The sequence below is a fragment of the Cydia pomonella genome, chromosome 2 (genome assembly GCF_033807575.1).
Source record: "Cydia pomonella isolate Wapato2018A chromosome 2, ilCydPomo1, whole genome shotgun sequence".
Classification (NCBI taxonomy): domain Eukaryota; kingdom Metazoa; phylum Arthropoda; class Insecta; order Lepidoptera; family Tortricidae; genus Cydia; species Cydia pomonella.
This window is the reverse complement of record NC_084704.1, coordinates 10,460,803-10,477,217: the sequence shown is the minus strand read 5'-3', so window position 1 is coordinate 10,477,217 and position 16,415 is coordinate 10,460,803. Positions and strand designations below refer to the sequence as shown.

General features: G+C 36.8%; 1 protein-coding gene across 1 annotated transcript in view; it reads left to right on the top strand.

Annotated features, from left to right (window-relative positions):
- Positions 1-16,415, top strand: part of LOC133533961 (tRNA (adenine(58)-N(1))-methyltransferase catalytic subunit TRMT61A) — an 88,728-nt gene that overhangs the window by 3,251 nt on the left and 69,062 nt on the right. Inside the window, exons 3-4 of the mRNA XM_061873053.1 lie at positions 773-915; positions 6,155-6,284. Of these exons, the coding sequence (XP_061729037.1) occupies positions 773-915; positions 6,155-6,284 (273 nt within the window). The remainder of the gene's footprint in view (positions 1-772; positions 916-6,154; positions 6,285-16,415) is intronic.

Below are 16,415 nucleotides of genomic sequence, written 5' to 3'. Positions count from 1 at the left end.
ACATTGTATTTTTTATTTATTGAATAAACAAACATGTTACAGTCTGGAATTTAATACAAGACCCATCGTAGGCAAAACCTTGAGAAGGTTTGTGTGCCGATGGGGGGTTCAGAGAAAAAAGAACAATAAGTACATATATTAATGTGTTATATCTAATTTTAAAAAAAAACATTGTAGGATTCTTAGTATAAGTAGCTTGTGTCGTTAGATTTTAATAACTTTTTTTATATGTTTACCATTTAAGTACTTTACACGAACATCTTCTGGCAAATCATTTAATATTTCACACGACACACGTGTTTTGTATGAATATGTAAATACAGATAGAAAAGCATTCCCACATTTTATACAAATACAGTTACAAAGGTGCATTGAAATAAATTCAAAGACATGATAAATTGGAAGTTTGGAAACAACACACATTTTATACTCTTGAAAGTTTAATGACCAAGACGCTGTAAGTATTGGTTCTCCATTCTGTGCTTAAATAAAATGTGTAACCAGTTTAAGTCGCAAAGTAAAGCAACCTTACACTAATAAGTTTTTTTTTATTAATTGACTCTCACTCCTATTACCTGCTTATGTCCTTATCTAGAATTATAAGATATCTATACCATGAAATTATATTTGCAGTAAACAGTTAGTAAGAGGTCTCAAGATAAGGTCACCTAATTTAAAACTCTGTGAAGCTATCTCAAAATATATTCTATTACTGCCTGGCAAACGTGAACCTATTACAACTTAGAACAAAGTCCAAATTCATTTGCAACAGGCACTGGAAGCGGTTCCCTAACGCATGCCCTAATGCGGCGGGTGCGACCGCACGGTCACGTCCATACGTTTGACTTCCACGAGCACCGCGCCAGTATCGCCCGAGATGAATTTGAAGCCCACGGCATAGCCGAGTATGTCACTGTAAGTTTAATTTTATACATTTATTACTCCCTTAATATAGCATTATTCCAGGCTGCTCCCAGCCACAATAGACGATGGGTATGTGGATGTATATGGAAGGATAGACACAACAGTGATTGTAAATATCGTCGGTTGATGAAGCGGTGTCGGCCCTTAATTCATCTGTTCTTAAGCTTTTTGACATTCATGCGCCTATACGCACAGTACGGTTGAAGAGGCCTCCGGCGCCGTGGATCACGCGAGAGGTGCGTATTGCGATGACACGGCGAGATAGGGCTTTTCGCAAATTTAAGCGTGACCGTTGCGAGGAGAATTGGTGCCTTTTTAAGGCTGCCAGAAACAAATGCAACCAGATGGTAAGAGCAGCACTGTAAGTAAATTCATTCACCACAACATCGCCATGCCATCACCAGTTGAGACATGGAAATTTCTCAAATCGATTGGTGTAGTTAAATCTCCTGTGAAGTTAACTTCTTCTGTTTTTTTGGTAAATGATCTAAATTCCCACTTTGCAAAACCTTCTTCCTTAGATCCTATTACTATAGTTCTTAGTATTGCTGAAAATGCTGAAATTAGTGCCCTGCCTTGTTTTACTACAAACACTTTTTCTCTTACCCCAGCCACAGATGAAGAGGTTAGAAAAACAATAATTTCAGTGAAATCGAATGCTGTTGGCTATGACGAGTTAAGTAGAACTATGATTACTTCCATTTTAGAATGTATTCTCCCTGTTATAAAGCATGTTATTAACTTTTATATGTCCTCTGGGGTTTTTTCTTCGTTATGGCGCCATGCCTATGTCATTCCTCTGCCAAAAGTTTCCAACCCCAGTGCCCTTAAAGATTTTAGACCCATTTCTATTCTCCCTTTTCTTTTAAAAAATTTAGAATCTATTGTCCATAATCAACTGTCCACTTACATTTATTCCAATCAATTAATTTCTTCTTTTCAGTCTGGATTTCGTTGTGGCCATAGTACTTCCACCGCTTTGCTGAAAGTGGTTGATGACGTGAGGCTCGGTATGGACTCTTCATTGTTAACAGTGTTTTTATTATCGATTTCTCGAATGCTTTTAACGCTGTTAACCATGATCTGTTACTAGCCACTCTCAGGCACCTGAATATATCTTCATCTGCGGCTGGTTGGTTTTCTTCGTATCTTCAGGACCGCCGTCAGTCGATTCGTTCTGATCGTACGTCTTCTGACTGTGCACTCTTACTTCTGGTGTTCCACAGGGCGGAATTCTCTCACCTCTTCTTTTCTCGATTTTTATTAACCTTATTACTTCTAAAATTAAATGCTCTTACCATCTGTATGCTGATGACTTGCAGCTTTATACCCAAGCGAGTGCAAAGGATCTGGACCAAGCAATTGCTGAAATAAACTTAAACCTTAACTGTATTTCCACTTGGTCACATTGCTTTGGACTCACACAGTTAACCCAGCCAAATGCCAGGCCATGTTACTTGGCAGCACCCGCTTACTCGCTTTGGTAAATACTGCTGAATTGGCACCTGTTCTCTTTGAAACCGAAGTTATTCCGCTTTCATCGCAAGTGAAGAACCTGGGGCTAACAATCGACAATGGGCTCACGTGGGAACCTCAGGTGCCCGACGTCAGTCGTAGAGTAATTAACACGTTAAGAGCACTCTATCGTTTTAAAAAAATTCTCCCGGTCGGCACAAAAACTCTCCTCGTCCAAGCTCTTGTTCTGCCTGTCCTTGATTATGCTGATCTTTGTTACACTAATCTCACTTAAGATTCCTTGAATAAATTTGACCGGCTCCTTAATAGCTGCATTCGGTTCGTGTTCAGACTTCGTAAGTATGACCATATCTCCTCTTTCCGTAGGAAACTTAATTGGCTCCCTATTCGAGAGCGTAGGTCCCTTCGTATTCTATGTACTCTCTACTCAATCTTGTTTGACCCGTCCACTCCAGGTTATCTCCGTTCGAAATTTAAATTTGTTACCCCACATCCAGGCACAGATCTTCGCTCTTCCCGTAGTCTTAAGCTCATTATCCCCCAACACCGAACGGGTTTCATGTCCAATTCTTTCACTGTCCAGGCAATCAGACATTGGAACGTTCTCCCACTCTCTATCAGGCAAGCGCAGACCAAATTCACATTCAAGCGCATGTTGCGCAAGTATTTCCTTGACAAACTTTCTTCTTCATCAACTTAATGATTAACACTTGGTATAATTATGTACATATGTATTAATATATGTATGTTTATTAATATTAAGTATATGTGTAAGTTTATCAATATATAGTTTATATTCATATATAGTCTCGGTTACAAATTCAATTACTTTAAAAGACACTGCACCTACTTAATCTTTCTGGTTTAACCCATTGGTTGACTGGTAGAGAATGCCTTAAGGCATTAAGTCCGCCATTTGTACCTTCATGTATTGTGCAATAAAGATTAAATAATAGTATATTATTGCAGAGGCCGGGAAAGAGCAATTCGTGGATGAGTTTCGGTTTCGAAGAAGACGAATCCACGAATTGCTGTTCCTGCCGAGCCATATATAGTGCATTTCTCCAAACATGCGAGGAAATTAGATAAAATAATCATAATTTACACATGAACCAGCACTCAAATCGAACCTTCACATCAAAAACGTCAAAAACAATTTCCCTCTTTAATTATTTTTAAAAAGTTACAGGCACAGCTATTCTGCCATTCAGTACCATTCAATATTCGCTCATTCCATAGAATCGTGCAATATAAGCTGTATTTGCACGCATGAGATAAAAAAAAAAATATAAAAGTTATATGATCTTTGATTTTATTAAGCAGTATTCGCACGATCATACACCTCGGTCTTACACGACTCTATCCTATAGCTTGAAATGATGCTGGCCTGGTCGTGTAGACGTAGCTCGTAGCTATATATAAATAATTAATAATTGGCAGTAAAATAGTAATTGGCTGTATACAAGTTTTTAAAAAGTAAAAAACAATACAGTAATAACTTTTGCCGTCCGCTAAATCACGACAATAATGGTTTGAATTTTTTTAATTTGAGTTTGACCATAACGAAGAACTTCCCGTACTATTTTTGCTACAATAAGGTGAACATTTCCGAGCATATTGGAGAAAATAAATATGAATGTTTTGGGTTCTAAACACAGCTACGAAACATCAAATTAATAAAAAATTGTGATAGGTTCGTATCGTATCGACATATAACTTGTATCAAGTACCTAACGAAAAACATCGTTCAACTTTCGGAGGCAATGTGCCTTTTTCCAATAAGGGTTAGATTTATCGTAGCTGTTGCTTTCGTTAAACCTACGAAATCCTAGGATTAGGTAGCCTCGCTGATTCCGGACTCCTTACGGATGCAATCAGCATAGCTGCAACATGAGAAAGAAGCCTGGGTGCTTCTGCTGGCGCTAAGGCTAACGTGCAAATCGTTAACGCTCCGTAGCATAGAGTAGTCATCTCTCTCTATCACTCTTCCATATCAATGTGACAGTGGCAGTTGCGTTTCGTTCGCCACGGAGCGTTAATGACTGGCATGTTGTCTACGCACCATTGCCTATCCGTCTATTTGTTTGCGGTTAACTCTGAAACTATTGCATTTATACGCTTTTCTAGGGAAAACACGGTAGTGTCGGTAGTCGTGTACCTACTTGTAGCTTATTTCTCAAGATTAACATATACCTGTGTAATTACTCGTGCGAACCGTGGTTCGCACCCGCAATGACCATGTCATGATAATGTCCTGAAAACCGCAAATATTTACGAAGGTAAGTTGCGTGTTGCATTTTTTTTTTATTAGTTTCGGAATATTTTATAAATTTTCATGGGTTTTATGTGTTTTCTAAATTATTTACTATATCATAAAGATAAAGTAAGACCAAGCTAAGTTGGCAAGGATTTTGATAACCCAGCATGCGCAAGTGTTAATTTAATAATTTCATTGAAGTTTGACGTGCACTGTCTGCGCTGGCAACTTATCTTGGTCTGACTCTAAGGACATTATATTTATTCAAATTTTTATAAATAATGGTACGGAACCCTTCGTGCGCGAGTCCGACTCGCACTTGGCCAGTTTTTTATAAGTTTAGTATATACTGATCCCATCAAATTCCTGTAATTATCTCTATAACGGTTAAACATACAAACTCGATGTGATAGTAGAAAAACACATTCTCTAGCCGCCCACGAATCAAAACTTTGGGAAGTTTAATGGGACGAATCAAATCACACCAAAAACATTTTCATGTAAAATGTTGCCAAGACGAAACCATAAAGTTATCAGATCACTTGTAGAGCCAAGCTTCTAACTCTACAAGCCCTAACTTCACAAACTCTACACATTAGTCTAAATATATGGCTTGGCAGTTTCGCTACCGTCACATTGGCGTAAGGTGAAAAATGTATTCACTACTTTTTTTATCATACAATACTTCTTGTAGTAACGAAACCATAAGGGTTTCGTTTTGGCAACATTTTACATGAAAATGTTTTTGATGGAATTTCACTTCTTTTTGTCAGTTGCTTATAACAATCTCCCATCCCTTTATTTAAAGGTTTGGGGGTTATTTACGATTTAAAAGTCTGAAATACGTTTCTGGGGGCTTCTTTTATTAAATCTGCTTTTTTTATTGATTTAACATACAAACTTTAACCCCTTTTATCCCCTAACGCCCTTTTCCTCCCCCTTTCCATCCTAACGGGGTGATGTTGGGGTTAAAAATTATTCTATATTCTTCCCCATAACAATAACTAGCTACAATTGAATTTGATATTCAACTAAATCGGTTCAGGGGTTATTGATTCCCCATACAAAATTCCACAACCCTTTTCACACCCTTAGGGGCTAAAAATTTCAGGTTGTTAAATTTTTTTTGTTGTTTGTGTACTAATACTATCTTACATACCAAATTTCAGCTTCCTAGGACTTAAGGAGGTACCCTAAGGGTTTTGATGATCATCGGTGAATGAGTGAGTGAGTCAGTGAAAGTATGAGAGCTATGCATTTGAATTTTTTTACGCTTAATAAGTCCACCATTGACATTATATTCCGAGAATTTTGTTTATCTGGTATAATCCAAACCCAAGTTATGAGGTTTCAAAAAAACGACAAAGAGCTTCGAGAAAAGGTAGGCAGCGCACCCTTGCGCTTTGCTTTGCTCGTCTTGGCGGGGGCACTACCGTGCCTTCAGATAAGATAATTAAACTAACCAACCTAAATCAGCTCACGAAGACTCACTTTCAGGCAAAACACAGAGACGTGCTCGAGCATGGATTTGGGGAGGAGCTGAACGGTAAAGCCGACGCTGTGTTTTTGGACCTGCCAGCTCCTTGGCTTGGAGTGCCACATGCTGTCGTCGCTATGAAGGAAATTGGTAAGTGAGTAGTAACTCGATAAATGGTTCCGTGAGGAGTTGACCGGAATTCCTGAGGCCCTACCGCAAAAAACGAAAATCAAAATTTCTTTATCAGCCTCTCTATATCGATCGAATGCAAGAACGATAGAGACATATTGACAAACGCAATTAGCCCAATGGACCCAGTGGGGTGGGCTTTACGTCTAGTGCTACGTGAAGTTTCCGCTCTATACATACATTGTCACTGCAAAGGTGGTGTAAACTTAATAGCGTAGATATAAACAAATTCTAATTTTCACATTTATAATACGTATTAGTTCTAGGGATTCTGAGATTTTGTGGTTAATCTTGTCGTGATTTTTAATGAAACCTACATACTTTATGTTTTTTTTTTTAATATGATACATATAAGTTTAATTTTGGAGAAAGAATCAATCTTGATTGTTTTTTTTTTTTCTAATAGACGGAACGCTAGCTCCCATTTCCTCTTAATCAAACACGCTCAATAGTTAGTGTAAATTTCAGCCGTTGAAACAAATCACTATAACTAATGCTCACCGTGCCCGATAGCATCGTCGTATGCAGGAACCCGCAGATCTTATAAATCGACTGAACAGATTGCGATCTGATTACCCGGTGTCGATTATTCAGATCCCTTTGTAAGTTATTCGATTCTATTCATTGAACTAGCTGTTGCCGAACTAGATAACAAATTCAGAATGCATTCATCGATTTGTGTTCGGTTTGATAGTAGTAAATCTTGCACTTGTTAGGGCTGTTAATTGATGTTAGATTTGGTAATTATAACACTTAAAAGAACTAAATATTATGCGGCCAGTCGACATAATTGCGTGTTAAAAATGCAAAATGGCTAAAAATACAAGGGTACCTAAAAAAAATTTGTAAATATTTACCTTAAATGCTGGATATAGCCTATGCTGATGCATACATGCCATCAAATAGTCCACTCTGACCAATTCAAACATGTATAATAATCACGAAAGCAAAGATGGTCTGAAAAGGCTTTCATTCATCGAGTAAAATACTTTTATATAGAATTTGCTAACCAACACATAAAACTAAACCCTCTTGAAACCCAGACTATCCAGCACATAATTGAAGACTGCCCCATATTGAGCTATACTGCCGGTCCTCCAGAAGACCTGATCTCCCTGTGCGAAGAAGCCATCAAATGGCTGACTGGTCTTTGTGTTGACATTTAATAATTTTTGGATATTATAGGCTTCTGTATTATGTTATGCCATACGATTAAATAAATAAATAAATATAAAATGTGCTTAGATTGTGATTATTATGTGATCTAGGCATACCTATATGTTAGTTTGCACGAGTGCACATTTCTCATCTAGCTCTCGGTTGCCTGTATTTTTGCACTATAAAGGTTTAAAAAGTTTTGTACCTTAACAAACCCAAATCACGGTGACAACCCTAAATTGATTTCCCTAATTGGAACTAGTTATATCGCGATACGCATCGCAAGTGATCGGCCGGTCGCGACAAACAACACAATAACAGTTGTTAGTTATCCTTGAAATTGCTCTTAGTTGCTCCATTGTTAACAGGCAATGGAATTCGAACTATCAGAATTACGATGACGGAGCAGAGCGATTTAGTGACAGTGCGAATAAGTTGTCTTGGCTACTGCTTGCGTGTTAATGTCGAATTAGAAGTGTTGATAACGATGCTAAACCTATTTTATAGGACTGTTACAAGCTATCTAAGAATCTCATGGTTCTCCACGTTTATAACTTGAAAGCTGTTTTTGTATCACTATCCACTTCTTTGATAGATGCGGTACCTGGCCCAATTTACGTGATAGGTTTCGGCATTGCTCTTTAACTTTACCAATGTATCATTGCATAGATTTTTACTAAGAATCTTACTTGGTATTATGTACCTGTGTACTTTGTTATACTTCAAACAAACAAATACATACTTCGAACTTTATGGCCATGAACCTTACCTTGTTACTTACGCCTGGCCACTTGTGATTAAGATAAAGTGATATTGATAACCGATCCGTAACGAGGAGGTTGAACATTCACCATGCCAAAGAATTGGTGTTTGTAGCAGTAGGTGTACCCGCTGTATGCGCGTTGGCTAAAACGATGGTTTTGACCGCTGAAGGTTTTTACGAGACTGTAAACAAACACAACAACTATTTTAGCTTGCTCTTCATTTGTTAACAAGAAAGTGTATGAAAATCATTTCGAAAACCTCATCCGCTCAGCTACTTTCGATGTTGACAGTACCTACAAAATGATAACGCTTCACTTTGAATAGAAATGCAATGAGAATGAGTTTTTTTAAAGGACTTTTTACACAGATCGACCTAGTCCCACAGTAAGCTTAATAAGGCTTGTGTTGTACTTGATTCGATTCCAGAAATTCGAACCCAGTCACACTACCAACTAGGTATCTCTAGGCTAGAAGGCCGTCAAAATTACAATGCTCTTGAGTTTAACACATGATCCTTACAAGAGCGTAGTTTCTTCAGTAAATGTCTAGAAAGCGCCTAGCTCAATAGGTTAAGATTTTACGACACAGGCCAATTGCTATGAGAAATAAGGCGTCTATCATTTACCTCCAAGTCTCGGACGTCTCCACTTTCCTTCGCATTATGGTCAATTTTGGTAAACACTTGTTTGGCATCTCCGCAACATAGAACCAACATATAATTATGTTGCGTTGAAATATATGCAGGCAAATCAGCGTAATGTGCGGTTGACGTAATGTTTGTTGTGCAATTATAATAAGGATTACTTACTTTCGTAAGCTCTTAACTCTATTTAATGATGTTGAAATTTAGACTTTATGTTTAGTAAAACTAAGATTCATTTTTGCTGATGCAATGTTTATCATACGAGTTGTGCAAATTAAGTTGTGGATAGATATTATGTGCCACATTGAAGATGGGGATAATATGTGGCGTACCTAGAAATGATGCAAGGCTTTGTGATCGGTGTTTAGTATTAGAACCATAACTTGATGATACATATAAATGTATGCACATAATATTAAGCTTCAAGTTTGTTGCTCAATGAGTTCTGATTTCAAAACTGATAGGCTGCTTTTATATGATTACCTGTGAACTGTGACATGCACGTGTATTCTTTCCGGGACGAAATCCGAGGAAGCGAAATGAGTCCACGCTGGGCACATCCTCCCGCTCTCTCAGCGTCCGAATCCCCGGAGTATGGAGAATGGACCCGGGTAGGTCCTTAAACTACGTCCACAAGAGAGGTATGGGCATTGCGAATGTCATCTCGCTTTGTGTGGTAGGGCACAGCACAGCGGATGTCATTCCACGTCTAGAGCAGAGCCCAACTGGGGGAGTACCTCTACCTTACAGAAAACCGCAGCCAAATAACACTAGACCCTACTCATAGTGTTGTGTTCCTGCCGGTCAGTAAGGTTGCCAGAGCTCAACGAGGGGAGGGAGGGTTGTTAGGGTCGGCAACGCGCATGTAACTCCTCTGGAATTGCAGGCGTACATAGGCTACGGAGACTGCTTACCATCAGGCGGGCCGCATGCTTGTTTGCCACCGACGTAGTATAAAAAAAACCACAGACCTCATGCACGAACTTTAGTATTCGTCGTTAGCTTTTTCCTAGTCGCATCCTAAAGGAGTCCGCTCGGTTATGATGCTTCGATCGATACATTTGTAGAGAAATTGATGACAACATCTAGGATTGATGATGATAATGTAGATGATTTACGCAATCAGTTAAATATCAGCATTTACCTACATTACGACTTTCTCTATACATACATAATCTTACTAATAAAAGTACATAGATAACCTGCACAATAAATCTCCCCAATACATCTGGGCTCCAAACAGTCTACCGACCACAACACAATCGGAAACAATTTCTTGGCGTCGAAAGGCAACTCTATTGTAACAAACATGTCTAACAAACTCTAATACCCTTTAAAAATCAATGCGAGCGTAACTAACGATCGTCTCTGTTAGACCGTAAGCCTCTATACCCATATTTATTGCTTGTCGGACTCTGTCCAAATATGTCCTATTAATAAATGGACAGCATACTCTATGAATTGGACTACAATAGGTGTAATAAATGTATGAGAAATGCGTGAACTATTATACCTTGTGAGCTGCCACTAATACCACTTTAACTACGGCATTTTGGAAGTGTTTGGAATAACTTAAATTTGATTCAAGTGTTTTGAAAATAATTCAAAGTATGTTCGCTCGTCCATAAAATCCAGCCCTGAAAGTTTTTTTGCAGTTTGGAATATATGTATCTAAAACTTAGTCACGAAATTTTTTTCTCCTCCTTTTTCCTTATTTTCAATTTGTCCACACTTCTACGCGCGACACGGCCTATTTAAGTATCTTCGCGTTTGCATTTAGTAAGATCCGTCATAAGTGGAGTCCAAACAGTTATTGTTTTTCTCACATTTTTATGAGTAATTTAAATTCACGCGGAAAATAATAAACAACAACACACAAAAGCGTATTGCCTCTTAGTAATGTGACTGCTATATTTTTTCTGACATACAATTACGCCAATAATACTTACTTAACACACAGGCGAAAACCAACAAACATATAATCCCAACGTAACAAACCAAACACTAAACTGCCTTAATCGCAGTAACTAACAAATGTTCTGACGGGAATGGGACACGTAACAAAAACCTCCTCCACGGTGGTCCGGCGCGGAACTCTAATAAGACAGTCCCCTAGCTCAGCTGTCGGGTTCAGGACGTTATCTGAGTGTGAAAAATAGCGGCCTTTATGCCAGACTTAGCCTCGAATGCGAATAGGATAGAAAGCATGACGGAACATTAAGAGTTTAATTCGTCCTGTGGGAACTACACGAGTGTACTGTTTGGTGTCATAGTTAAGTACCTACCTACCTACTTAAGAATTTATAGATCACACTTAGTTGGCCCAAGGATAATACGAGATGTTCTGTTCTCGGGAATGTTTTCAGTTTTGTGTAGAAAATATTTGAACGAACGAACGAAAACGTTTTATATCACAGGAGAACGTCTTAGAGAAAGACAGAGCTCTTGATAGTTATTAAAATATTTTAAACATGGAATATATACCTAACTGGAACTTATTGTATTAAAGAATATAAAATAAGAACGAATAACCCAAGTCTGCACTCAGTGTATTTAGTCAAGATACATTGATAATAAATAAATTAAAAAATGTATATATTTGGGTACAATCCTACACAGATCGACCTAGCCCCAAACTAAGCAAAGCTCGTAAATGTTTTATTATTGAACCTGCTCACAAAATTTCATAAATTGGCTGAGAATTTCGACCTGTAGAAGAGAACATCCGGACATATGAAAGCATTTTTGACCAAGCTGAAACGAAGACCTTCGCAAACGCTTGGTCAATTAGGTATATATAATAAGTAGGTACCTAATATAATAACATAGTAGGTGTTCGGTTCAAAATTAAACAAATAGCGATGCAAGTGAGCTAACAGTGAAAATCTGTGTCATAATCATAATCCCGGTGATTGATCGAGTATACACATCGAAATGCAAACGACAGCTGACAATATTATCGACACGCACGCGTCACTCCACTCAAAACAGCAGAGCACACATGCCAATTGTGTACATTTCTTAAAGACACAACAGAGACGGCGGTGATTATCAGTAGGTAGGAGAAGTACCTGGCTATGCATACGAATTGTTCAAATTGTCCCAAGTATTCATTGCCTTACGGAATGACTTCATAGGTTTATATCTCTATATTTACATTCTACAAACACTCGTAAAGACTGAGGTACCCGCATGCTTTACAATATAAGTTACCCATTAAAATGTTATTGTGTTTATAACTTGTAGGAACTCATTACTAACTACTACTAGACCATGTGTTTTGTATATACCTAACTTCCACATAACTAAATCTGGAAAGAATGAGAAACATCCCGAATGTTACAATAAAGTTTCAAGTAGTTACGCTCTTTTCTTAAGCACACTCATAACATATCTAATTTGCTGGCTTGAATACTAACTAACTAGCCCTAAGTTAATCTCGCATCTTAACGAAGCGTTTAAGTTGATTAGCATAGCGCTGCCCCTTGATTAATGCAGTCGCGATAAAGCGTTATTCAATAAAGGTTTAGGTTGAACCTTCACCTTATTCCAGCTTATTAATCACCACAGCCGATGCTATCAAGGATTTGCAATACGGATATTGGATTAATTACTTACATGTTGTTGGTAATATAGGGGGTTTCCGCATTTATTTATTTTTTAGTTTATTCAGAAACCAAACAGTCATATAAACACATTATATAAGTTAGATATACGGTAGATACAAGTATATCTAATGAATAGATCTGATGTATGATAAAAAATAAACTGCATGCAACATAAATATATAAGTACCTGTGTACTAAAACAACTTACGTTTAACTATATTTTTTAGGCTAACCAATGAACTTTGAAAGCAATCTACATCGTATAAATGTTTATTATAGTAACTCGGAACTCGTCTGAAAAAAGTATGTCTGGAATAGTTCTTCACACAAAAACTGACATGGAACAGCGATCGAAGGTGTAAGGGAAAATGCGGACAACTGAAAGTAATTAAACTTATACATATGGGTAAAAAATAGAGATATGCAATTATACGGATCAAAATACTTTTCATTGTGTTGTTTTGGACCACTCTGTCACACTTGTATTTCTGTATTTTAAATTACTAAAGAGAAAAATTACAAACTAAAATTCATATCATTACAAGAAGCTCCACTCCGTCTCATTTTTTTGGGACAAAAAACAAGGCAACTAAAAGAATACACGCTATAGATAGACTTTACGTAGATCAAATGCAGCACTATTCGTGAGAGCTGGCTGGGAAGGATCTATTGGGTATAGGTAAATAATAGTACATTATTGCAGAGGCCGGGAAATGGCAATTCGTGGACGAGTTTCGATTTTGTCGAACGACGCGTAGCGGAGTCCGACAAAGAAGACGAATCCACGAATTGCTGTTCCTGCCGAGGCCTTTATAGTGCTTTTCTCCAAACATGCGAGGAAATCAGGTAAAATAATCATTATTTAAACATGAACCATCACTCAAATCGAACCTTCACATCAAAAACGTCAAAGTCAATTTCCCTCTTTAATTATTTTTTAAAGTTAAAGGCACAACTATTCTGCCATTCAGTACCATTCAATATTCGCTCATTCAATATAATTGTGCAATATAAGCTGTATTTGCACGCATGAGATCCTTAAAAAAATATAAAAGTTACAGTCTTTGATTTTATCAAGCAGTATTTAGATGATCATTCACGTCGGTCTTACACGACTCTATCCTATAGCTTGAAATGATGCTGACCGGGTCGTGTAGCCGCGGCCCGCAGCTATATTAATTGTCTGTATGCGTTTTTCTTAGTGGATACATGTTTTTAAAAAGTAAAAAACAATACAGTAATATCTATTCTGTCTGCTAAAACTATATTGGAGAAAAAGTATTTATGCATGTGTGTATGTCACAATTATTATATGTAAATTATAAAACTTAACAGAACGGCATTTGCACAATGATAGATACTAGATAGTAAGATATCGCTTAATTGATGCCATTCATACCAGCTTTTTCAATTTACCGGTAGCTATGATATTATTAGTTAGCCATAGTGTCAGTTTGCTGTTTCCGCGTCAAAAAGCATGTTTACATACCTACCTATTATCAAATTATGAATCTTATCTTTAAGCTGTTTTTCTAAACACATTAAAGGTTATCTGTCTGCTATCAACTATGTAGACCAATCAAGGAAATCAAATGAGTTCATGACAAGAGAACTTCAATCACATTCCGTATGGCACCGCTGGATTGCAATCTTATCCTTGTTACTTTTACTCAACATGTCGTATAAGAAACAGCATGACATAACATGTCCCTTTAGGCGTTACTCTCACAACACTATATCACAAACTTAACACTACTGTTGCTCTAAATAAATAACATTTCTTATCTGAATAAGAATAAGATCCAGTGTTGTTACGCGGGCTACTTCTGTAAAGATATCTAAAAAATAATCCGCGCTTATAAAAGCCAAGTTACAAATGCGATTATCAGAATTAAATCAAAATAATATAATGAGCATTGTTTCTTAGAGATAGAGTATTAGAAGGTGTTGAGGGACAGCATATTTAAATTGGTAAGAGTGCAGCACTAAATCAAAACGCAGTCAATTAAGATAAAGCTTGGACAACGACAGCCGTGGACAATAGAGCATGTGATTGGGCCGGAAACAAATCTGTGTAAGGAACATATTTAAAGATCTGAGTCAACAAGGTGTATTATCTTGTTTTACCATTTAATTGTTCGTTAAATTCGTAGTTTGTTAGTGATCTTTCCGACTCATTAAAATGGAGTAGTTCCAGATTGTATTTAATTATAAGAAAATGAATAAGTATAGCGTAGAACAAAATGTATTCAGGGCGTTTGAGACAATGTAAAAACTGTTCAATAAGAGTCCTGGCAAGCTCGGCCGAAATATACCTTCCCATACAAACGGAGTTTCGTTCTCATTTTGAAACTAGGTGTTAGGTTAGATTGTAATGAAACTTTGCACATATAATGACATGAGGTATATATAAAGCTGAAATTTGTTTATACTGCTCTAACTTATAAAACAAACGAAATACCTAATGCATAAAGAAATTCGATGTATTTTATTAACTATGGTATCTTTCTATATTATATTATTATCCTATTGTTAATACATAGTTTCAGAGCAATCTAGCTTTTCTTTCGTTTTAGAGAGTGTAACTACGTTTATGTGGAGAGCTGAGCTTTATTACATAAGCGCTGTATATCGCCATTTTAGTATTAAAATACTTGTGCAATTTTTGCACTCCGCCGCACCATACGACTAACCGGCACTTTGTTCAGCTAACCGACTAACAACACGGGGAATATAATTCCTATTAATATTTAATTCGTTCAATGCTGCAGTCGACTTTATGAAACAAAACATAAACTTTATTCAAAGCAGCTGTCATCGACGTTAACACAAAAACTGGACAGGCCTGAGCGGTATTCAGAGGTAAAGCATGTTTAAGTTTGATCAAGCTTTTTATGTAACTATGATTGTTTTAGATATCTTTGAAATCTTTTCTCGGTTATTTTAATAGTTTTGATGTAGTACATCTCTAAAATGACTATGATATCTTCATACAGTTATATTAATAGCTTCCAGTTTTTGCTCTAAAAGCATTGATGTTTACATGTTACGAGTAGGTATAGGTATGTGTGTTGTCCGTTTCGATTTTGCTGAAATCTCTAGCATAGGTCTCTCTAGCATCTGTTGTCCGTCTCAGATATTATATATACAAGAATCTTACTTGTAGCAATGATTCGCTAGTCTATTAATACACACTAATTATATTTCTATCTACAGGATAATGTAGGTAATGGTTGTAAAATATTTCGCAAAATTTAGTTTACGTTAATATGTTATTAACCGTTTCTAAAAATACCTACAATAATTACTTGCTACACCGCCTAAGTTCTATAATTATTAGATAAGACTTAAATTTCAAGAAATAATAATATTTAAGAAATGATACTTAATCTTTACTTGTTTCGGCACCAGTATATAGTTCATGATCATCATCATCATGTGGATTAGTATCAGCAGTTTGTATGGTCTGGTGCAGGAATTATTTTTAAAGAAAACTCTTGGATACTTAGGTACGACCCGGCGAATGCCTCATTTGTATAAACCACAGGATACTACAGAAATTATAAACCACACTGAAATTGTAGTTTCTTAAAATTAGGTACTTAGTCTTAAAACTAATTTTTAATGCCTTTTAACTTTAGATTACCCTTTAAGTACGCTTTCAAACCGTTTTATATACTTTAAATTACCTTTAAGTACGTTTTAAAACGTAACTCCACAATTGTAATGTCCAAACAAATTATTTACGGATCGTATAAGCGAACAACTAGAACTAGATAGACTCAAAATTGCTGACTTACTGGTTCCTTACTGAATTAATAAGTCCTGACCGCGGCTAGAATAAAATTAACATTGGAAATAACTATAATTCACCACCTGACAATTTTAACAAATTTTGTTTTCCGTTTAATTTAAATC